The sequence below is a fragment of the Carettochelys insculpta genome, chromosome 11, assembly GCF_033958435.1.
Source record: "Carettochelys insculpta isolate YL-2023 chromosome 11, ASM3395843v1, whole genome shotgun sequence".
NCBI lineage: Eukaryota > Metazoa > Chordata > Testudines > Carettochelyidae > Carettochelys > Carettochelys insculpta.
Genome location: NC_134147.1, coordinates 29,412,658 through 29,435,879, shown reverse-complemented (window position 1 = coordinate 29,435,879; position 23,222 = coordinate 29,412,658). Strand labels below are relative to the sequence as shown.

Sequence of the window (23,222 nt, the reverse complement as noted above, 5' to 3'; positions counted from 1 at the left end):
CCTAGATGCTTTGACCCTCTGGCTGTGGCCACAATAGCCCCTTTCGGAGGGGCTATAGTAATGTGACCCTTCGGGATACGCTAATGGGGGGCTACCATGAATATGCAGCACTTCACTTGCATAAAGGCGGCTGCATGCACTTCAAAACTAACAGTTTCTAAATGCATGGCACCCGTGTAGCTGGGGGGGCCTTTCAAAATGGACCCCTGATTTCAAAAGCCCCTTATTCCCAGAACCAGATGGGAAGAAGGGGCTTGCGAAATCAGGAGGTCGTATGAAAAGGCCCGCCGGCTACATGGGCAGCGACAGTTTCGAAGCGTGCGTGGCCACCTTTATGCTTATGAGGCACTGCATATTCATGGCAATGCCTTATTAGCATACCCTGGAGTGCCACATTACGATAGCCCCTCTGAAAGGAGGAGCTAGTGTGGCCACAGCCTCTATGTTGGCTACAGGGAAATATGTAAAAGGGAGTGTTTTATTGATTTAAATCTAAAGCTGAATAATCCAGTCAGCACAGAAGCCCTCATCTCTTTTATTATGGCATTACATTCATTTATTTTATGCTACAGCCATATTGTGAGTTTCCCACATGCTGCAAATTGTGAAGTTTAAGTTCTGCAGCAGTGCATGGAGCAGTTCACACCTCACGGCTAGTTTCCTCAGGCTGTCAACACACTCAGAAAGGGGTCACTGAACCACTTTGAACCTGCTAGAGCTGCTGGCAGGGCTAACTGCCTGCCATCCGTGCACTTCCCAGCTCTAGGAGACAGGTTGTGTCTCGTCCCTGTGCAGAGGCTTGGGCAGTGAAGGGAGAATGGTTCTGTTTACTCACTTCCCTGTACCACTTGCCACAGGAAGGAATAGCTCTGAATAAAGGATTTCTTAACAGTGATTCTCTCTCTAATACTCTAAGAACATCAGTTTTACTCTGCTAACCCATTCTTTCACTTCATGTTAAGTGGACCAGCTTGTTTTCCTCAGTGGCGTATTCCACTAGCTTCAGGGGGTGATTCCTGGTTTATACTAGTGCCAATGAGATAAGAACTGGATGCATTAATACCTGAACACACCATGGAACCTTTTTCCCCACAGAAGTCATGACATAGCACTGGGCTAACAGACTCACCAGGCTCCTGGGCAAGATGTGGGTGAGGACCCAGTTCAGCACCCCTAGAAGGGGCAGGGCTGAGGCAGTTAGCTCTCAGCGCCACCCAGAGCATGCTGCACTAGCTCCCCCTTCCTCCCCACACCTCACCCAGCCTTGAGAGCTGCCCACAGCATGCCACCCGGTGCCCCAGTGGTGATTTTAAGAGCGTGTGGCTCTGCCCACTCTGGCAGCATAAGCTGAGAGCCACTGGCCCTTTTGAATCACCAGGCCCAAAGGCAGTTGCCCCCCTTATTGTCCTCCAACCCCATCGGCAGGCCTGGATGTAAGCATCTAATACTGACCAGGATTGAGAATAGGGCAAGTACATCCCCTGTTGGTCCAGGACTCCGGATAGATACTTCTGTTGCTCCGTGAGATTTTCACTTTGCCCGACTTCAGGACCTTCTTTACTTTCACGACCACTTCCGCATGGGTTCCCTTGTCGTGAGCCGATAGGATTCTGGCTTTTATCACTGCCAGAAAACAAACACATGGACCACAAACCAGTAATTACTTTCCAAGTAAGTGGTGGCATTTCCTTATATTGCTAGAGTAGAACGTTAGTGCCTGTTGGATAAGACAAAGCATTAGACCAGGACACTGGCACTCGGACATGGACGTAGGCAAGTTCCACTTCATTCATTGCTCTCATTTAAATGAATCTGGGGAAGGAATTCTGTTTTTAACCGCTTTAAACAGTTCACTAAACCCTCCCAATATTATATATCAACTCATCTGCAGGGGGTTGCTAACCCTTGAAAGTCATAGGAAGCCACTAGGCCATGTATATTGTGATGGGCTGTGCCACCCCACAAAGGATTGGAGGGGTTCACGGAAGCTTCATGGTCATACCATGGTCCAGATTGGAGCAGTGGAGAGGTGACCACCAAGCAGCCTGGAGTAGCTGTGGGGGGCACAGCCAATCAGAGAAGATGTGCTGGGACCAACCAATTCTGTCCCACATAAGAGAAGCTGCAAGGTGGAATAGATTAATAGCTGTTGGGAGCATAGGGAAGCTACGGCTACACTGTCCCTCCCTTTCAGAAGGGGCATGCAAATGTGGCTGATTGAAAATGCAAATGAGACACTGATTTGAATATCTTGCACCTCATTTGCATACTCCCACGGGCTCTCGCTTCTGAAAAAGCTGTGAAGATGGGGTTCATTTGAACAGAAACCTCACTTTTGAAAGTGCCCTTCCTCCTAATTTTTTTCAGAGCTGCCACAGGAGTATGCAAATGAGGTGCCAGATATTTAAATCTGTGCTTCACTTGTATTTTCGATTGGCGGCATTTGCATGCCTCCTCTGAAAAGAAGGGTCAGCGTAGACATAGCTGGAGTGAGGACTGTGCTCCTAACAGGCTGAGGAAACTATCACCTTGGATAGAGCAACTGCTGACAGGGACTGGGGGAGCAAGAGGGGATGCTTGGCTGGTTGATGGGACTAAATACCCTTAGGCAGGGGTGGGCAATAATTTTTGAGAGGGGCCACTCCAAGAATTGGTTAGTGGCCATGGGCCACACTGCTTTGTAATGTTAATGGAGGAAGTGTGGGCCCTGAGATGGAGGGTGGATGCGGAAGAGAACTCAATCTGGGAAGGAGTTTGGGTGAAGGAGGGGGTTGTAACCTGGGGTAGCGCATGGGAGTGCAGGAGAAGATGCAGGCTGTAGAAGGGGGTGTGGGTGAGGAGAGGATCATGCCCTTGGGGAGAGGTGCAGGGGGACATGCAGGGTCTGGGAGGAGGTTGCGAGAGGGGCAGAAGTGCAGGAGGGAGTGCAGGGATTTGGGTTGTGACTGGGGATAGGAGATTGGGGTGCAAAGTCTGGAAGGGGGTTGTGACCTGGAGAAAAGGTGGAGGAGGGGTGTAAGAGCAGGGGTGAGGAAGGTTTGGATTCCATGGAGTAGGGGTGCAGAAAGGAGAACAGAGGGTGGGAGAGGGAGGGAGAGTCTGGGGTGCAGAGGCAAGATCTGGCCAGGGGGTGTTTACCTGGGTAGCTCCTGGCCAGCAGCCCAGCAGGTTCCTGAGCCAGGGTCCCTGCCTTCCCTGCCCCTGCATGTGTTCAGCGCAGCAGCCAGGGCCATCTCTGCGGCTCTGAACTGAACGCTGTGAGTGAGGGTGAGGGTGGGGGCGATTATTTCCCATGCTGCCTGTCCTGCAAATAGGCAGCTCCTATTGGCTGGAAACTGGAGAAGGTGTTGGCAGGCCTGCTGACAGGAAGGGGTAAAGGGGACAGCTGCTGCAGGGGCTGGTGATTCAAATGAGCCTGGGGCACCCAGCAGCTAGTGCCTCAGGCCATCTAAATCACTACTAGAGCCCTGAATGGCACACCCCGGGTGGCACTGAAGGGCTAGGTGGAGGAGGCTAGCTCCCAGCCGTTCCACCCAAGGCTCTGACCCTTCTGGGAGCACGGAGCAGCGCCCCCTCCACCTTTCTCCTGGGTGAAGCAATTGTATTGGCTCCCCTGAGTGTTGGGATAATGTAGAGGTGGCCCAGGGAAACGTAGCAGCACTGAGAGAAGATAAGAGGGGCAGCAGGGGGTTGTTATTTACATGGTCCCTGAGTTAGGCTAGTGTTAGAATCATAGAATACTAGGACTGGAAGGGACCTTGAGAGGTCATCAAGTCCAGCCCCCTGCCCTCATGGCAGGACCGAGTACTGTCTAGACCATCCTGGATAGACATCTATCTAACCTGTTCTTAAATATCGCCAGAGATGGAGATTCCACAACCTCCCTAGGCAATTTTATCCCATGTTTGACTACCCTGACAGTTAGGAACTTTTTCCTTAATGTCCAACGTAAACCTCTCTTGCTGCAGTTTAAGCCCATTGCTTCTTGTTCTATCCTCAAAGGCCGTGAAGAACAAGTTTTCTCCCTCCTCCTTATGACACCCTTTTAGATACTCAAAAACCACTATCATGTCCCCCCTTAATCTTCTTTTTTCTAAACTAAACAAGCCCAGTTCTTTCAGCCTTTCTTCATAGGTCATGTTCTCTAGACCTTTGATCATTCTTGTTGCTCTTTTCTGAACCCTTTGCAATTTCTCCACATCTTTCTTGAAATGTGGCACCCAGAACTGGAAACAATACTTCAATTGAGGCCTAACCAGTGCAGAGTAGAGCAGAAGAATAACTTCTTGTGCCTTGTTCACAACACACCTGTTCCCTGTAAGCTGTGCAGTTGGGTGGCCATCCAGAAGAGATTCATATACTGCCTAGCTGATTAACAGAGACCCCCACAGCTGGCATATGTTTCCACTGGTGGTGCACCTCCACACATGTCAGTGTATATAACAAAAATTATTCCACACATGGATGGACAAAATAGAAGGCACTTTGCTTGGGACCTGGAGTTGTGGGATTTCCTCTCATTAGACACTGGAGTAGTGGTCTAAATATTGGGCTCTGATACACCATAGAAGCAGGAAACACAGATGGTGACTCAGCTGAAGAGTCAAGTCATAGAGAGGATGCTGCAGTTCCTCAAGTGATGCAGGTCTGCAGGTAGAGATGACAATAGAGGAGGTACCACTGGAAGAAGGTGCACCAACTGGGAGAGCTAATTCCCATGATAGCCACTAGAAGGCATTACTGTGGTGAGTGGAGCTCATTATAATGGGAATGTCATAAAAAATAAAACCAAAGAAAGTCCAGTAGCCCATAGTCTGATCTTAATCAAATTGACTGAGGGTCTTGGCAGATTTTACATTCAGGCACTGGAAGACTTGCACTAGATTTACCTAGCTACAGTCCTGACCCTTTTAAATTCCACCCATCTGCAGCACAGGAGCTCACTGTTGAGCAATGGAATTCACACTGTCCAGCAGAGAACATCCTATTGGAGTGCAGGAATGCCACATGACTAGAATTATAAAATGATATTAATAAGCTGGAAAAAATTACAGGTCGAACCTCTCTCATCCCAAACACTCTCGTCCAGCAACATCCATAACAGCATGATTTTAGTTAGTTGGCCAACCACTTATCGTGGGCGTGATCTAGTTTTCTGTGGTCCCATAAAGTTTGTTTCTAGTTACCAGTTCTGGCTGTCTGTGTTTGTATTGTTATTTAGCAATAATTTACTCCTAATTGTCTTCTAAGCTTCCAGTGAGCAGTGGAAGTGTTGGTAATGTGCTAGACAATATTGACCTCCTGTGGTCTGGCAAATTCTCTTGTCCAGCACGGGTCAGACCCTGAGGGTGTCAGACTAGAGAGGTTCAACATGTAGTTTAATTTGTGACCTGACAGTATTGTCACTCTTCCTGATTTTGCAAGATCATCCCATTTTCAACAGGGTAATCCCACAAATAGGCTTTGTTTGGTCACAATGTGATTGTGTCGAATAAAAACGTGGTAACTTTTGGTGGTTGTGTCCCTATGTGATGATATAACATAATTGCTTATTTGCTATAGTTAAGGTGTTCACTCAGAAAGCAAGTTTATCCTTCTGTACAAACTGCAAAAGTGTGGCAATTCTACTGCAAGTCCTTTAGAGTGAGGTTCTCGACCTTGGGGTCGTGGGAGTAGCACGCAGATCTCAAGAAAGCCTGCCCATTCCACCGTTCCTCTATTGCTAAATGGGAAAGTGGTGCAATGTAGACAGAAGAGCACCAGAGACAAAAAGGAGTCCTGGTAAGACAGATGGCACCAGTTAGTTGAGCATCAGTCCTGGTAAGAACTGCTGATCTACAGCACAAACGTGAATAGGTGAAAGACTGCAACGAGCTGATGAAGACCATGTTGATTTGCTCAGCAGTGAAGAAATCATGGGAAGTGCGCTGTCCTCGGATCAACTTGGCCTGGTGTTCAGAGGTATCACTAGACAGAAAAGGAGGAAGGAAACCTGCCTATGATTTCACAGTTGCCCCTTAAGAATTATCATACCATGAAGGCACGTCACTACTTACCATATGCATTTTTCATTTGGCAGAAATCTGAGATACTTCCAAGCATTTTCTCTTTGCACACGCACTTTTCTAGCACACGAATGAGAGATCACAAGGGGTTGGAGAAGGGCCAGAACATGAAAGAGAAAAGAAATCAAATGATGGTCATTCATACAGGCATACGCATAGCTAAGTGAAAAAATTGCTCCAAATATCTGAATAAACATAGATGGTTAAAGAAGATTTCAGAGTGAGCTCAGTTCTTTGCAAAGCTGGTTCTCATTAATCAATACAACAATGGTTCTGAAATCTGGCCCACATTTTGAAGTAAAAAGCAGTCTGTATGGGGTCCATTACACAGTTAATAAACTAATGCTAACAAAGGATATATCAGAATCAGTTTCAGGCATGAATAATAGAATATAAATTATGCTCTTGTTAGATGTCCTAAAATAAGCAATATTCAGCTTTGTCTGTACTTAAATGGAAGTCCTAGGGAAGATCCCTGTTGCTTCAGGACATGTTGTGGTTTCAATAGGTGTCATTCTTCTGAGTCAGACTAGGAGCAATGCTGAACTAACTGGTGCTGTCTGTCATATGCTTTGTAAAACTGAGGGGGTTGACCACTTTTAAGCATTGGAAGTTCTACTATATTTTGTTGGACTAATTTCTCTTTTACTTTATCTAAATACGATATACTTCTTTCCTGCCCACCCTGACTTGTTGTGTATCATGCAGCCATGTGCAGGTCTTAAAAACACCTACATTCCATCCCAGAGGTAGCTGCTTTTCAGCAATGGGTCAAGTGAGCCTTCTGTGTGCAGTGTTTGTAGTTCTTCAAAGCAGTTGAAGGGTTTCAAAGGGAGCTATGTAAATCAGTGAACAATATGAATGTAAGCAGGAAGCATATTTTTTCACAGAAATTTTATTTAAATTATGACTTTTTCATTTCTTGATCACAAAGGTAAAGTTGTCTAGTTCACCTCGTCCTGGAAAACACATTGTAAAAACAACGATGTCCAGCCCAGTTCAGGTCTGTCCTGGAACTCAGCCTGGAGAGTCCTGACAAATAGTCAGAGCTGACTGCAGAAGAGTCTCAGACCCACTCATGGGATGCTCGCATTTGCCTCCGCATTTGAATAACATGATAGTACCATTGTTCCCTGTAAACTGAGCATTTGGGTGTCTGGCCGGGAGAGATTCAAGTGTCACCCAGCTGATTAGCAGAGTACCCACAACCACCTACAAGCTGTGTCTACACGTGCACGCTACTTCGAAGTAGCGGCACTAACTTCGAAATAGCGCCCGTCACGGCTACACGCGCCGGGCGCTATTTCGAAGTTAACTTCGACGTTAGGCGGCGAGACGTCGAAGTCGCTAACCCCATGAGGGGATAGGAATAGCGCCCTACTTCGACGTTCAGCGTCGAAGTAGGGACCGTGTAGTCGTTGCGCATCCCGCAACTTCGAAATAGCAGGGTCCACCATGGCAACCATCAGCTGAGGGGTTGAGAGACGCTCTCTCTCGAGCCCCTGCGGGGCTCTATGGTCACTGTGGGCAGCAGCCCTTAGCCCAGGGCTTCTGGCTGCTGCTGCGGCAGCTGGGGATCCATGCTGCAGGCACAGGGTCTGCAACCAGTTGTCAGCTCTGTGTATTTTGTGTTGTTTAGTGCAACTGTGTCTGGGAGGGGCCCTTTAAGGGAGCGGCTTGCTGTTGAGTCCGCCCTGTGACCCTGTCTGCAGCTGTGCCTGGCACCCTTATTTCGATGTGTGCTACTTTGGCATGTAGACGTTCCCTCGCAGCGCCTATTTCGATGTGGTGCCGCGCAACGTCGAAGTTGAACATCGACGTTGCCAGCCCTGGAGGATGTGTAGACGTTACTCATCGAAATAAGCTATTTCGATGTAGGCTTCACGTGTAGACGTAGCCACAGTGGGCAGCATGTGTGTCTATTGGTAGTACGCATCCATGCATGCCTTGGTGCACATACCAACATTTATTCTGCTCATTGATGGAAAAAATAGAGGGAACACTGAAATAGCGCTACTGAATTTCAGCAGGTGCGATATTCAGGAGCACTTTTGATGGGATCTGAGTGGAAATGGTGCAGGGAATACTTCTGCAAAGATACAAAGGTCTGGACAGCTCAATGTGGGTCAGATTATGCCTTGAAGTTTTAGAAGGGAAGCAGCAGCCTCCCTCTTTCCTTTCTCCACCCTTTCCTGAGTTGCTGCTGTGCTGCATATGGCCTTGTGCTGGGTTCTCCCTCCTGTAAAGCTTACAGTCTATCTGATCTATGTTTTTATTCTCTTCTCTCAAATGGTTGAGGTGGTGGGAACACCTGTATGTCATAGGCAGTCCTTTCTTCAGGTTATGACCTTTAACTTCTGGGCTACACACCCAGAACACTGGATGCAACCTGTAGTTGCATTTTTGAAATTTGACGAAAAAGATAATAAATAGAATTTGGTCAAAAGGCAGGAATATGTCTGGCACAGTGTAAGAATTATTTGTTTATTTAATAAACACTGAGTGCTGGATTTTATAACTCTAAGCCATACCTGGATGTCTCAATGCAGAAAATCCCTGCTCATGATCATTCCATTTCCACTCCTCACTCTCATTGGCTGGCATTTGTAGGTCAGGGATTCGCCCACCCATAGGAATGTTGAAAAATGGCTTGATGCCATAACTGAGAAGGAGATAATGAAAAAATCTTCTGTTAGGATTTAGCAAGGAGGAAGTCCCTACTGCATACCTGCAGCATTCAGTACCAAAAAGGAACATGGCCTGAAAGATCATGATGAGCAAAATGTAGTCATCACACATCTCGTCTTGAATGCAAAGAAGAGCAAAACCTGATCCCACTGCCTTACAAATAGACTGCAGTACCTTGGATTATGGTTCAACATCACTGAGTTGAGCCATACTTCACTTTTTTTTTTTTAAACAGTTGCTATGTATACATTCTTTAAAATTCCTGGGCCAAAGCTTTGCCAGTCACTGAACACCCAATGATGTTGTTGGGAGTCAAGGGCACTTAAAGGATCCAGCCCACTGAAATAAATGGCAGCTGTAGGTACTGAGCACTTTTTGCAGGATTTGGAACACAATATTTTGTGCTGGTGAAAGGTACCAGGCTGACAGTCCTGGAACACCAGTAGCATGCGCACACAGCCAGCGATCAGAAGGGACCGCACTGTGAAAGGAAGGGTAGTTCAGTCTCTGTGGGCTGTTCAGCTTTGGCCTCTCTGCTGAGCCTGCCACCAAGTAGTCACATGTGTGCATGTTATGTGATGAGCACAAATGCATGTTAGAAACTGGATTGAGGTGCTCCAGCATGTTTCATTAGGTCACGGTGCACAGCAAACTCTTCAGATGCTTCGTTTATTCTAGAGCAAACAGTAGTTCCCTAGATAGAAATAGGGTCTGTTAAAACTACAAATACCTTTGCTTCAGAAATGTCTTTAAAGAGTATTATAGACGCACTCACATGCAAGCAAGGCATCTGAATGGCACAGTGCTGCACTCCATTCAAATTAAGGTGGATGCAGGGAAGTGTCTTGTTCCACCCCAATACCTCCCCCTCCCCGACTGCCTTGAATTTAAGCCCTCTGTGCAGGATTCCAAGTGTTAATCTGAGTTTCATATTAAAGACCCCAAAGTGATCCAAAAGATTATCTCCCCATGAAAGGGTCCCTGTTTACCCATTGAAACAGTTTCCAGTGTGCGGGTCGCAGTCTCTGGCACAGTCACAAGGACGACAGCCATTTTCTCCAAAGCCCCAGTATCCCATGAGGCATCTGTCACAGTTTGGGCCAGCCACGCCTGGCTTGCAGTAACAGAAGCCCGTTTTCGGGTGGCACCGCCAGCTTCTGCTGAAGGTTGCATTGGTCGATCCCATAGGTTGACAGGAGCAAGCTAAGAAGACATGATAGGCCAAAGGTCAGCCATTTAGGTGATGCTCCTGCAAGGCTAATAACCTCCCTGGGTCCCCCCTTTGTTCCCAACAGGCAGTTATTCTATGTAAGCACTGAGAAACATTGTACTCTCTACCCGCTGTGATTCAAAATGGAAATGTCATTTCTCAGCATTGGTGGGGTGTTTTATTCAGCACAGCCATAAATTCAAAATAAAACCCAAACTGCTACATGTTTTCCTGAGACTGATGCATATACTAGAACCATTCCCTATGGGCCCAATCCTTGCCCTTATTACCAATCTCAAAAAAATAATGTTATGCAAATATGTAGTAGTCTGTGTTACGGGTGTGTATTCAATCTGCAAGGAGGAAGGAGGGGTTGGCAAGCAAATTTGCAAATTACCAGACTGAGCTACCATTGATGGGGCCCCAAGTGTATGAGTCTTCCCATTCCCATCCATGAACATGCCTTTTGGCCTGGGGGGCAGAAGAGCCAGATGTCATTTCATGTCCTCTCCTGGCATACATGATTTCTGATGCCTAATTCTGGTACCATTTCAACACTAGTTCTGGCAAACTTCAGAGTACTAGAGTGGATGGCTATGCCAGCTAAAACAATTTGGAGCTCAGTGGTTTTCAGGCCATGCACCTAAAAAAGTCTCTGCAAGGAGCTTTTAGCAGTGGTGAGGTCATAGTTGACTATGCTGTCTGTGCATCAACTGGGACACCCTCCATCAGGAGAATGATCTGGCAGACAGACAATCCTCTTTTAGGCTGGATCATAAAACAGGATCTGGCCTGTTGACTTCTGAGACTTGAATAGGTTTGGACAAATGGAGAAGCAAGATAAATCTTTGCTCCAAATTCAAGTCCAGATCATGTTTTAGCTCGTTTTCTTTGTTGACCATCATAGCACCTCTTGACTTCTGCTGGCATCAGAACCCGCAGTGCCAAACTATTTCAATTCTATCCACCTGACAGAAGGAAGAAGCAAAAATCTTGGGCATGAGACCTGCCCTACCAGGGCTTTCCCGTGAGACATTGGACACCCAAGATGTTCGAATCAAGGTCTTGCATTTTCAACAATTATCTGTACTCCAGCTGTGTTGGGTAGAGAGCTTTACTTTGTATCTATCTCTAGTCTTCACAGATTGTTCTGTCTCATCTCTTTTCTTTCCAGGTTTTTATACCTGAAACATGATCCTCAGCTAGTGCAAATCAGTGTAGTTCCAATGGCACTCCACTAGTGTATACTAGCTGAAGACAGGATGTCTGATACATGGAGCATGTGAATTCCACCATCCCAGCCAAAGGGAAAGTGCTACAGTGGGTGGTGACTTCTAGCAGAGGCCAAGGAGGGAGGTAAAGAAAAAAAATGCATGCATTTAGTTCAAGGATTTAAATAAGGAAAATTGATGGTTCAAAAATGAAAAGCCGGCATTACTCTCACCGTGAGAAGCTTTGGCACCTCTTGATGAGCCATAAAGCAAATATGAACAAATAAATACGTGACACTTTCAGATGTGTTAAACAAGTGTCTCACAAATGCCTTATTCAGTCAGTGTTATTTAGCATTTCAACTCGGGTGTGTGCATTGCCTGGCTTCCAGAGTACTATGGCCAAACTCCCAGTTGTGTAGCTAAGGTAACTCCCAAAATATGAATGAGTGTCAGATGCTGAAGGGCAGCTGTTGATGCCCAGGTTTTATCTGTCTGATAACATCACAGGTTTGAGAAAAAACCTTGTGATTAAGAAACAAGTTTTTACAAACTTTTTTTTTTTTTGTATTTTTCAGTGTTTGCAGATAAAATGTATTTCTCTGCTGATTTTTGCTCTTTTCCTTTTGGCAACCCCTATTTTTTAGTCTATCCAGCTCTGTTTGTAATGAAACACAAACCAACATGGTGATGGATGGATTCCCTCCTTTTCATCAAAGGATGTTAGGGACAGTGGATAGACAATTCTGAAACAGAGCTGGCTAGTTTATCTGGGTTCTTCTCTTTACAGCAGCAACATATTTACACTGCAAAACATCTTAGATATGGCAATTGCAGAAGTTTCACGAATGTTCACTTGGATTTTTACTGGCAGCTGCTATTGTAAGATTTTTGCCAGCATGCATCTGGTAGAGAGGAAACCAAGGGATGAATACAGTCATAAAGCAGCTAAATCTTTGCTCTCAGCACAGCTGTCTCCAGCTGTATCTTCATTAGATACAGATGTAAACTATAATATCAATTGCAACAATGGGGTTCCAACCAACATAAATATAGCAGGAATATAGTGCTGCAGTTAATTCACAAAAAAAGAGACTCTCAGGTATCACTACACTGGAGTTAAAAACCCATGACTGGCCTATGTCAACTGACTTGGGCTCACAGGGCTTGGGCTATTAGGATCTGTTGACATAAGCATGAAGAAAACTGTTGTATTGACTCAAGGTATACTTCAGCGACCCAATGTCATTCTGCATAACAGCCCATTAGATGTGGTTCAACAATTCTGTTACCTTGTATCTACTGTCACTACAAACCCACCCATGGACGAAGAACTGAACATCAGAATTGGGAAGGCAGCTACTATTTCTGGCAGACATGAAATGAGCATGGAACAATCCTAAGCTGACAGGGAAAACGAAGATTCTAAGCTACCAGCTATGTGTATCGAGTATCCTGCCATGTGGTTCTGAGGCATGGACCACCTACTCGAACCAGGAGAAAAAAAAATGAACAGCTTCCATCTTTGCTGCCTCCACAGAATTATGAATATGAACTGGCAAAATAAAGTTTCAAATGCAGATGTCCTGTGAAGATCTGGCGTAGCCAGCTTCATAGCAATTCCCAACAGCAGAAGACTACAATGGCTTGGTCATGTGAGATGAATGGGTGACAAACGTCTTCCCAAAGAAATCCTCTTTGGTGAACTGTCAGGTGGGTTGGGAACAAGAGGAAGACCAAAGCTAAGATTCAAGAATACATGCAAAAATGTCAAGGAAAAAAAATCAGCATCCATCCAAAATCCCAGGAATCTACAACATCAGATTGAAATACCTGGTGACAGTTGCTACCACAGAGCACATCATCCTCTCATAGTATATGTGCAAGCCATGCAAAAGAACTTTGTCTTACAAGGAAAAATGCTCAGACTCAAGAATTCGGAAATAGACCGACATGTGGTTATTGCAACTGACCGTGTAAATCCAACATTGGACAGATATGCCATGAGAGAAGCTGCAGACTCAAACACTGCCCATAGATCCTCGCTGCTGCTGCTGCTAACTGTCTCTCACGATGAAAGGGGCCATAGAGTAGAAGATGCTTAGGTTAGAGCCAAGGCTCTAGGACCCTAAGAGACAGGAGAGTGAGAGGGTTTGACCTGCAGTCTGAGTCTGTGGCTTAGTCTACACTACCATGTGCCATTGACCTAAGTTACGTAACTTCAACTAGGTGAATAAAATAGCTGAAGCTGAGGTCTGTTTACTGCTGTGTCTTCAGTGGACAGCTGATGCATTCCTGTTGACTCTGCTTACTCATCTTCTTTTGGTGGAGTACCGGAGTCAACGGGAAAGTGCTTGGCAGTTGATTTATTACAACTTTCCTAGACACAATCAGTTGACTCTCCCCACCCCTCTTGGATCAATCACTGTTCGTTGATCCAGCCTGTAGTGAAGATATGTCCTAAATACCAACACTACAGCTAAACAGCCACTTAGCCTGAGCCCCAAGAACCCAAGTCAGCTGGCACAGGCCAGCAGTGGGGTTTCATTACAATGTAGGCATATCAATAAATAACCTTTTATTTCTGCTCTGACAGAGTCAGGCCGGAGGACTAGCTTACAAGGGGAGAGAGGCAGCTTTAAAACTCAAAAACAGCCCTGGCTAATCAGGTGTCATCACAGGCAGAGTGGGAGCAGTGGGGAAGAGGCTGCTATGCAATTTGGGCCAGCCGGTCCCACCTGAAGCTGCCACGGGCCTCTTACAAAGCTTCCCCTAGTCAGGAGGAAGAAGGGAGTGGAAGAGGAGGTTGTGGAGAAGTGAGGAGACTAGAGCAGGTGAGGAAACAGTTAGAAAGTAGCAAAGGAGACTGCCAACAACATCAGAGATGGCTGGGGAGGTGAGGATCTCCTACAGGGAGTGTTTGGGGCTCCCTCACCCTCATTTCCTCAGTGCTCAGCTGGAGGCTGTGAGAGACTGGTTACTCAGCCTGACTGGTCCAGGGGGCTGCTACCCGCTGCACTTTGAGCCAAAGGACTGAAGTCTGAACCCTGGCAAAGACAAGTGGGCCACATACCATGGGAATGTGGAACAACAGAGGCATGGGGCCCAGGAGTAGTTCTGACCCAGCCACATTGTCTGAAACAGCGCAAAACACAGCTAACAGCAGATTCAATCTTTTCCACAGAAAACAGGCCTTTGGAGCCTGGAATATATACTGAACCAAATTTGAAAAGTTTTTAAAGCAGATCAAATATTGGGCCAAACCCACTCACAAATGTCCCTGAAATTAAGGAAACTGGATACACTATTGGCTGTGTCTGGGTGTGCTTATTCTCTGTATGGCCAACCAAGACAGTAACTCTGATAACAATGTGATTAATCTTAACTATCACAACAGGAAGGTTCATAGAGGGGAGGGACAGCTTTGTTGACAGTCTGTGTGCGCAGGCACATAAATACTCATTTTAATTTCCAAGCCGTCTCCTGGAGTAAAAAGCCCATTTCTCTGGAGACATTGGCCTGATGGTCCTACATACTTGCTGCCTTTTTTGTGGATAAGCAAAGGGTGAGTACAAAAGATGGTGTCAGTTCAGAAGTATCCTTTAAGCCTCCAAATAAGCCACAGGAAAGAGCCAAGGATACAGCAGCTTTTCTGACCACTGGCTGGGAAACGATTAGGCTTCACGAGGCTTCTGAGTCAAAGCTCCCATACAAGCCTATGTCCAAAATGTTTAATCCTGTGTTGTCACCCTCAATAACAAGCAGGTGTATGCTGTGCTCTCTGGCTCTTTTCATGTTGGTTGTTTTTTTTTTTTGGTTCGTGACCTGGCTCCCATTCATCCCTAGCTGCTAGGAGTGTCAGAAGTGAAAAGGCCCCAGAGATGAGCCAGCTCTCCAAAAAAAAAAAGGAATGGCAGAATAATTTTTATATGTTTTTTTTTTTTTAAAGCAAATGTATTTTCAGTCTCAAATGGAGAAAGCAGGGGGATAGCATCAGTGCAGCCAGTTGTTATACAACCTCTTTCCTCCCCTCCTGGCGATTAAGAAAGAATGCTGCCGATTATTCTGACTAATGCCTAAAGATTCCTTCTGGGCCCAAGCAGAGTCCTGCTACCTTTTTGGAAGCTGGAGGCAGCTGTCCTATCTTAGCTTAGACCAGCGTTTCCCAAAGTAATTTGGCCACGGAATATTTTTGGGCTTGGAATATATTGATGGAAAACATACATGCTGGTTGGGAGGGGTGGGGGAAAGGAGGGTTTCATACCAAAAAATTGCTGCAAATAATGCTCAAAAGTTGATTTAAAAGTGTTAGTTTTTTTAGATGTCTTTCATTTTACAAAGAACAAAAAATAACAAAAGAAAATCATCTGAATGAACTAATGTCCTTCTGATAGAACAATGGTTAGCAACCCTATAAATATAAAATTAAAAATCAGGTACAAACCCAAAGCAAAACATCAATATAACAGCAGAAAGAAGGATGGTTAGTGTCATTCTTTTCTACAAAAATAGAAAGAACAATGCTGTTCAAAAAAGGACATTCTTTCCTTAAAGCTTAAAAATTTTTTTTATGAAAAAGAAATACAAAAAAAATTATGTATGGAAAAATATTTTTAAATGTTGTGTTTGTATAAATGTTATTTTTACAGAAAACTACTGAAAAATAACAATAAGTAACATTTAATGGTTTTTTAATGGAAAGAGTGTTTTTGCATCTTATGATCATAAATCCACTTAATATTAGGAATGATGCTGGAGAGTTGGATCTTCATATCACATGAGTTCTCTGAACATGACTCTTGCTGAAACAATCCGAATCAACTTTGATTGTTTCAGCATGAGTCACATAACACCTATACTATTAAGAATGCATTATAAATATTACTATACCTATAGTCTAAATACTATTCAAATACCTTAGTAGGCTTTATACATACATAATTTCATGTTTAATATTTTAGAAGGAAAAATATCACTAGCATCAAATTTTTTCCATGGAATATCTGTTCACATCCCACGGAACACCAGCATTCCTCAGAACACAGTTTGAAAAACACTGGCTTAGACCTATGCTCTGGCTATAAGAGCACTCTCTTAAAGCATGACTCCTCTTTCAGTATTTTCATGATCTTTCATTTCCCAGCTCAGTGCCTACTGAAAAACAGACTGAGTTTTAATCCCCCGGTGATGCTTTTCTCCCTTCTTTGCCCAGGTGAGGCCAAGACCCATGCTGCTCACACCAGCAACATCTGTGCCCTCTGCCATGACCAATTCATTAAGACTCTTTTCCACCATTTTCCAAGAATGTTTATTTATGTTTGTTCCTCTGGTACTATTTGCGTGGTTTTTCTCAGCCAAAATTAGTGTTGGAGGTGGAATAGCCTGTTCTTCACAAACCTATTCACCCAGAGTTGGTCATTCTTCAGTTCATGATCAGCAGGCTGAGGGCTGACAGAAATGCACTTGCATAGGTTAAAGCTGGGAGAAAGCTGAGGCAAAGCTTGAATAAATGCACTTGCATTAAGAGGAAAGAAACCAGCGGTCATGTAGCACTTTAAAGACTAACAAAATGATTTATTAGGTGATGAGCTTTCGTGGGACAGACCTACTTCTTCAGACCTGAGGAAGTGGGTCTCTCCTGCAAAAGTTCATCACCTAATAAATCATTTTGTTAGTCTTTAAAGAGCTACATGACTGCTGGTTTGTTTTGTTAGAACACAGATTAACACGGCTACCTCTGTCACATTAAACGGGTTCCACTGACTCCAATCATATGTGCTTTAAAGTAATATACATGCATAAGTGCTATGCTGAATTGGAATCTTTAATGCATAGGTAGTACTTGATGGGAACAGTTGCAGGGGACTTCTCTTGGCATTAGCCATCTTGCTGGGGAAAATGCTGTTACTTATAATGCTGGCACCATATGACTAATTCTGTTTGAGTGGGGTGTACTTGTGCTAATTAGACGGCTTCCTTCTGAAATGTTTTCCTATTTGTTTTGCGGAGTATTGGCAAGATGTTCTGAAAAGTGAAAGTCAGACCAGATGAAAGTTGTAGGTAAGTTCAAGGTCTTATTTCCCAGATAGGCTGCATTTTAAAATAATGTTTGTTATTCTTTGCTACTCTTTAATGTTCCTAGACTTTAATTATTATCTAGCATTACATGTAGTTCTGGTTAGTATGATGTCACCTTCCTATCAAATACAAGAGGTGATGCCATAAGACCTGACGTCTATCTGAACAAAAATGCACACTCATTACAAATTTCTGCATATGACAAGTGCACTCTGAGCAGAAATAAATTAGTAGAAAAATCTTTGGAAAGGTGGACATTATCAGACATAATTGGGCACACAGCAATGGCTGGGAAGTGCTGCTTCTTCACCTGAGGAGTGAGCTCTGTAGCAAGTTTAAGAAATCAAAAAGAAAGAACTGGAAGGAGGCAGAACTGGCTCTAAGATCCAATGAAAGGTGAATACAAAGGATCAGAAACATAGGACATGTTGTACACAGAAACTTCAAGCGCTGTCGCAGGCCAGCTGGTCCCAGCAAAAAGCACACGTGTAACCTGAGTGATGAGAGAAACCTAGATCCGGGTTGTCAAAGGGGCAGAATTTCAGAAGCGATGGGTGACGATGGGAATGAAAACAGGTGACAAAGGAGGCAGTTCTCTATGTTGTCAGCTGCTTGAATAGGGGTGAGGGTGGAATCATGATTGCATAGGGGAGAAAACAAGCTCCCTCCAGAAGCAGAGAAGGGGAAGCATGGGGGAGTAGGAATGAAATGAGGGGTTGTTATAAACAGCAACCTCCCCAAGGAATACTTGGTGGGATTGATGCTATGAGATAGGGGAGGTAGGTCAGAGGCTTAGCCAATATTCACACTACATACGCACATACATGCGTAGGCCCGTATTGAGCGAGGGACAGATAAACCAACCTAAATAGTCTGTATGCCTCACTAGAAGCGTTTTAAATGCAAACACAGCTAGAGCAAAACTTCCTCTAATAAAGAAATGGCTTCAGAGGATATTTTTAAATGAGATAACTTGACCCTGATCCTACATAGAAACCAGAGTTTGGTGATATGGTCAGGCAGAAAGCATCGTTGACCAGGAAACCAGGGCTTGAAAAGCAGGGCTGTAGGAAAGGATAATGGATTTAGTGTACATATATCCACAGATACCTGTAGACACTTTTAATGGGCTAAAGGGTTCAGCTCACTCTGTCATGTGTAGACCTAAACAGCTTCATACCCATGTGCCTGTACTTGTATTACGTTCGATGAACTTACGTTTGCAGACGTCTGGGGAAGACACAGGTTTTCCCCTATCTCTGTAAAATCCTGGTTTGCAGCGTTGACATCGATATCCCTCTGTGTTGTGCTTGCAGTTGTCACACACTCCACCGCTCTGTTTCCCAGATGCCAACCACACACTCAAGTTGAAGTGGCAGCTATCAGCATGGTTGTGACAGCGACATTCTGTTAGGGAGCGGTGAAATGCATTTCACACTCACTTTATATAAAGCACAGTGTGTACAGTATCCCTCACATAACAGTTTTATTGCAATGAACTTAGGACCACATTAATTTATGCCAAATATTTTTCATTTGCCCACCTCTCCGGATTTAGGTCAACAGTGGACAACCTGTGGCCCCAGAGTCATAAGCGGCCCATGAGGGTTCTACATGTGGCTTGTGAGACTTTTGGTTTACTGTGCCCATCACAGGGTTGCCAGATTCCATTGGGTTTCTGTCTGCATAGTTTTTTTCCTACTAGTATTATGAAAGTGATACGCACATAAAACAAGGGCTTGTGAAGTGAGGTGCGTACTGATTGCTCACAACATTGACCAATCTGTGCGTTCCCTCTGCATCCAATCAAAATGTTACTCTAGTGTAATTGGCACAACCCAGAAATTCTAGGTATGCAAGTGCAGTTAGCAAAACTACCCTGTCCTGGGAGGCCCTCTTAGTCATGACAATCTTGTGGCCCACTGAGATGAAGGAGGGACACTCATGCAGCCCACTCACTAGCCAAGGTTGCCCATTGCTGTTGTAGGTTAAAAACAGAAATGTCAAGGCAGAATGAGACTCTTAGTAAATCCCAAGAAAGACCGAGAATCAGGTGAAAAAAACAATTGTTGTGTACTGTATAACTTATCTAAGTATTTAAATTTAATTACAGAAGGGCCTGGACCAAAATCCTAGATCTGGACATTGCCTAACTTTGGGAAAGTTAAGATCCAAAAGTAGAACTAAACCTTTTGGCTAGGATCATCTCTACTTACAGTGTGGTCCTACAGGGCTAAGCTCTTTGGCCTGTACCATTTGAAAGTCATGACTATGGATGTTGCTACTCTGGCTAGCTGAAAATTTCCTGTAAAAATTGTTTTGAATAGAAATTTGGGATTTCAACTAAAAATGCCTGAAAATGGAAATATTTTGGCTCAAACTTCAGAATTTTGACTCACATATGCTGCCACAGTAACTGGCGAAACTTGTAGTTCAGTTGACTTGTAATCCCAGAGACACCCCATAGAAGGTACAGAGAGAGCCTGGGTGGAAGTGACAAATATGCTAATTGTGCCAGCCTACAGGACTCCCCAGAGTGCAGGTCCCAGTGTGGTTGTCTCAATTTGCCACACTCTGGCTGCGTCTACATGTGCACGCTACTTCGAAGTAGCGGCGCCAACTTCGAAATAGCGCCCGTCACGGCTACACGTGTTGGGCGCTATTTCGAAGTTGAAATCAATTGTTAGGCGGCGAGACGTCGAAGTTGCTAACCCCATGAGGGGATGGGAATAGCGCCCTACTTCGAAGTTGAACGTCGAAGTAGGGCACATGTAGACGATCCGCGTCCCGCAACATCGAAATAGCGGGGTCTGCCATGGTGGCCATCAGCTGAGGGGTTGAGAGACGCTCTCTCTCCAGCCCCTGCGGGGCTCTATGGTCACCGTGTGCAGCAGACCTTAGCCCAGGGCTTCTGGCTGCTGCTGCTGCAGCTGGGAATCCATGCTGCATGCACAGGGTCTGCAACCAGTTGTCAGCTCTGTGGATCTTGTGGTGTTTAGTGCAAGTGTGTCTGGGAGGGGCCCTTTAAGGGAGCAGCTTGCTGTTGAGTCCGCCCTGTGACCCTGTCTGCAGCTGTTCCTGGCACCCTTATTTCGATGTGTGCTACTTTGGCATGTAGACGTTCCCTCGCAGCGCCTATTTTGATGTGGTGCTGCCCAACGTCGAAGTTGAACGTCGACGTTGCCAGCCCTGGAGGACGTGTAGACGTTATTCATCGAAATAGACTATTTTGATGTCGCTACATCGAAATAAGCTATTTCGATGTAGCGTGCATGTGTAGACGTAGCCTCTAAGTATGCATCTGTATACCCCAGCTGGAATTCATCTTCATAATGCACCACAGCCATACAACACCCAGGAAAGGAAACCATGAGGCACCATGAGAGAGGCAATCCAGATGGGGAGCCCATCCTGCAGAGAAGAAAGGGAACATAAGACGACTGAACTAAAACTCACACGAGGCACCAGGACAGCATTTTGGAATCAAAATATTTCAATATTTGGTGGAAATACTTTGATTTTTGCCAAAATAATTCCGGTTTTGGCTGAAAGATTTCAGATTTTGTTTTTTCACCACACAGTGAAAATTTTCTACAAAACCCCTCATGTTTCAATCTGCTCTAGTTGCTCATAATGCAAATGTGCAAATTTGACAAAAAGATAAGGACTTTTGAGGATTGCTTCAATGTCCTGCAATTCTAGCTCGAAGCACGCAAACTGATCCTACTAAGATTAGTAAATGTTATCACAAACCTGTAGCCATCCTTAGTAAACTTGAAAGTCTACTTTACTCCCCTAAATTGATCAGCTATGACTCTGTCTGTTCTGCTCCAGTTAAGCCTCACATTTTGAAATACTGTTGGCTTTTTTCCCCATCCAGTTTAGTCTGTGAACTGGTTAGGGCAGCAATGCTATTCTTTGTATTTTGTAAAGTGCCATGTACCCTTTAGTGCTAGATGAGTCAAAAATAGAGATGGAGAGATCTGATGAAAAGTTGGACTTCCTCCAAGCTTCTGGGTATTTGGACCCAGGGTTTTGGATGAGTCTGCCATGTAGACATAGAGATGAGCCATTATATTCTAAGAACATAAGAATGGCCATACTGGGTCAGACCAAAGGTCCATCCAGCCCAGCATCCCATCTGCCGACAGTGGCCAATGCCAGGTGCCCCAGAGAAGGAGAACAGAAGACAATGATCAAGTGATTTATCTCCTGCCATCCATCTCCTGCCCTTGTTCTGAAGGCTAGGGCACCATACTTTACCCCTGGCTAATAGCCATTTATGGACCTAACCTGCAAAAATTTATCAAGCTCTTTTTTAAACCCTAATAGAGTCCTGGCCTTCACAGCCTCCTCGGGCAAGGAGTTCCACAGGTTGACTGTGCGCTGTGTGAAGAAAAATTTCCTTTTATTAGTTTTGAACCTACTACCCATCAATTTCATTTGGTGTCCCCTAGTTCTTGTATTATGGGAAAAGGTAAATAATTTTTCTATATTCTCTTTCTCCACACCATTCATGATTTTATATACCTCTATCATATCGCCCCTCAATCGCCTCTTTTCCAAACTGAAAAGTCCCAGTCTCTCTAGCCTCTCCCCATATGGGACCCGTTCCAAGCCCCTAATCATCTTAGTCGCCCTTTTCTGAACCTTTTCTAATGCCAATATATCTTTTTTGAGGTGAGGAGACCACATCTGCACGCAGTACTCAAGATGTGGGCGTACCATAGTTTTATATAGGGGAAGTATGATATCTTTTGTCTTATTATCTATCCCTTTTTTAATAATTCCTAACATCCTATTTGCCTTACTAACTGCCGCTGCACACTGCGTGGATGTCTTCAGAGAACTATCCACTATAACTCCAAGATCCCTTTCCTGATCTGTCGTAGCTAAATTTGACCCCATCATGTAGTACGTGTAATTTCGGTTATTTTTTCCAACATGCATTACCTTACACTTACCCACATTAAATTTCATTTGCCATTTTGCTGCCCAATCACTCAGTTTGCTGAGATCTTTTTGTAGTTCTTCACAATCTGTTTTGGTTTTGACTGTCCTGAACAACTTGGTGTCATCTGCAAACTTTGCCACCTCACTGCTTACCTCATTTTCTAGATCATTGATGAACAAGTTGAACAGGATTGGTCCCAGGACTGACCCCTGGGGAACACCACTAGTTACCCTCCTCCATTGTGAAAATTTACCATTTATTCCCACCCTTTGTTTTCTGTCTTTTAACCAATTCCCGATCCATGAAAGGATCTTTCCTCCTATCCCATGACCACCTAATTTACATAAAAGCCTTTGGTGTGGGACCGTGTCAAAGGCTTTCTGGAAATCTAGGTATATTATGTCCACTGGGTGCCCCTTGTCCACATGTTTATTAACCCCTTCAAAGAATTCTAATAGATTAGTTAGACACGACTTCCCTCTGCAGAAACCATGCTGACTTTTGCCCAACAATTCATGCTCTTCCACGTGCCTTGCAATTTTATTCTTTACTAGTGTTTCTACTAATTTGCCTGGTACTGATGTTAAACTTATCGGTCTATAATTGCCAGGGTCTCCTCTAGAGCCTTTTTTAAATATTCTGATATCCAACCTGCAGGAGTCTTGGAGACTCAGAACTAGGATGCTGTTTCAGAGCACTGTATAAACAGGGGTCACCTATGAAATTTAGATCCAGAGCCAAGTCTGCATTCTAATTCTAACCACACAAATATCCAAGTTTATTTGGACTGGGAAAGAGTGTGGGCGGGGTGGGGAGGGCTGGAGGTTGGTTCAAATCCATTTTTAGTTTTTAATAAGTGTTTAACATAATTATATCTCATAATAAATATAGACTTGGAACCAGTTTAAATCAAAACACTCCTGAAACTGTGTTTCCATGCCCATGCCAAAGATAGAGATAATTGAGCCTTGTCCCCCTTGACCCTGACCCCATTAAACTTAGCTCCTTAAGCTTTC

At 44.6% G+C, this 23,222-nt stretch overlaps 1 protein-coding gene across 2 annotated transcripts in view; it reads right to left on the bottom strand.

The window, feature by feature from the left end:
• The window catches only part of LOC142019088 (netrin-4-like), a 72,721-nt gene that overhangs the window by 6,721 nt on the left and 42,778 nt on the right, over window positions 1-23,222 (bottom strand). The window contains exons 5-10 of one of the 2 annotated variants that reach the window (XM_075005497.1): window positions 20,562-20,663; window positions 18,471-18,659; window positions 9,743-9,956; window positions 8,597-8,727; window positions 6,057-6,125; window positions 1,453-1,623 (exon numbers count right to left, since the gene is read on the bottom strand). In XM_075005497.1, coding sequence (XP_074861598.1) covers window positions 1,453-1,623; window positions 6,057-6,125; window positions 8,597-8,727; window positions 9,743-9,956; window positions 18,471-18,659; window positions 20,562-20,663 — 876 coding nt within the window. The remainder of the gene's footprint in view (window positions 1-1,452; window positions 1,624-6,056; window positions 6,126-8,596; window positions 8,728-9,742; window positions 9,957-18,470; window positions 18,660-20,561; window positions 20,664-23,222) is intronic. The other variant, XM_075005498.1, reaches the window with a different exon arrangement.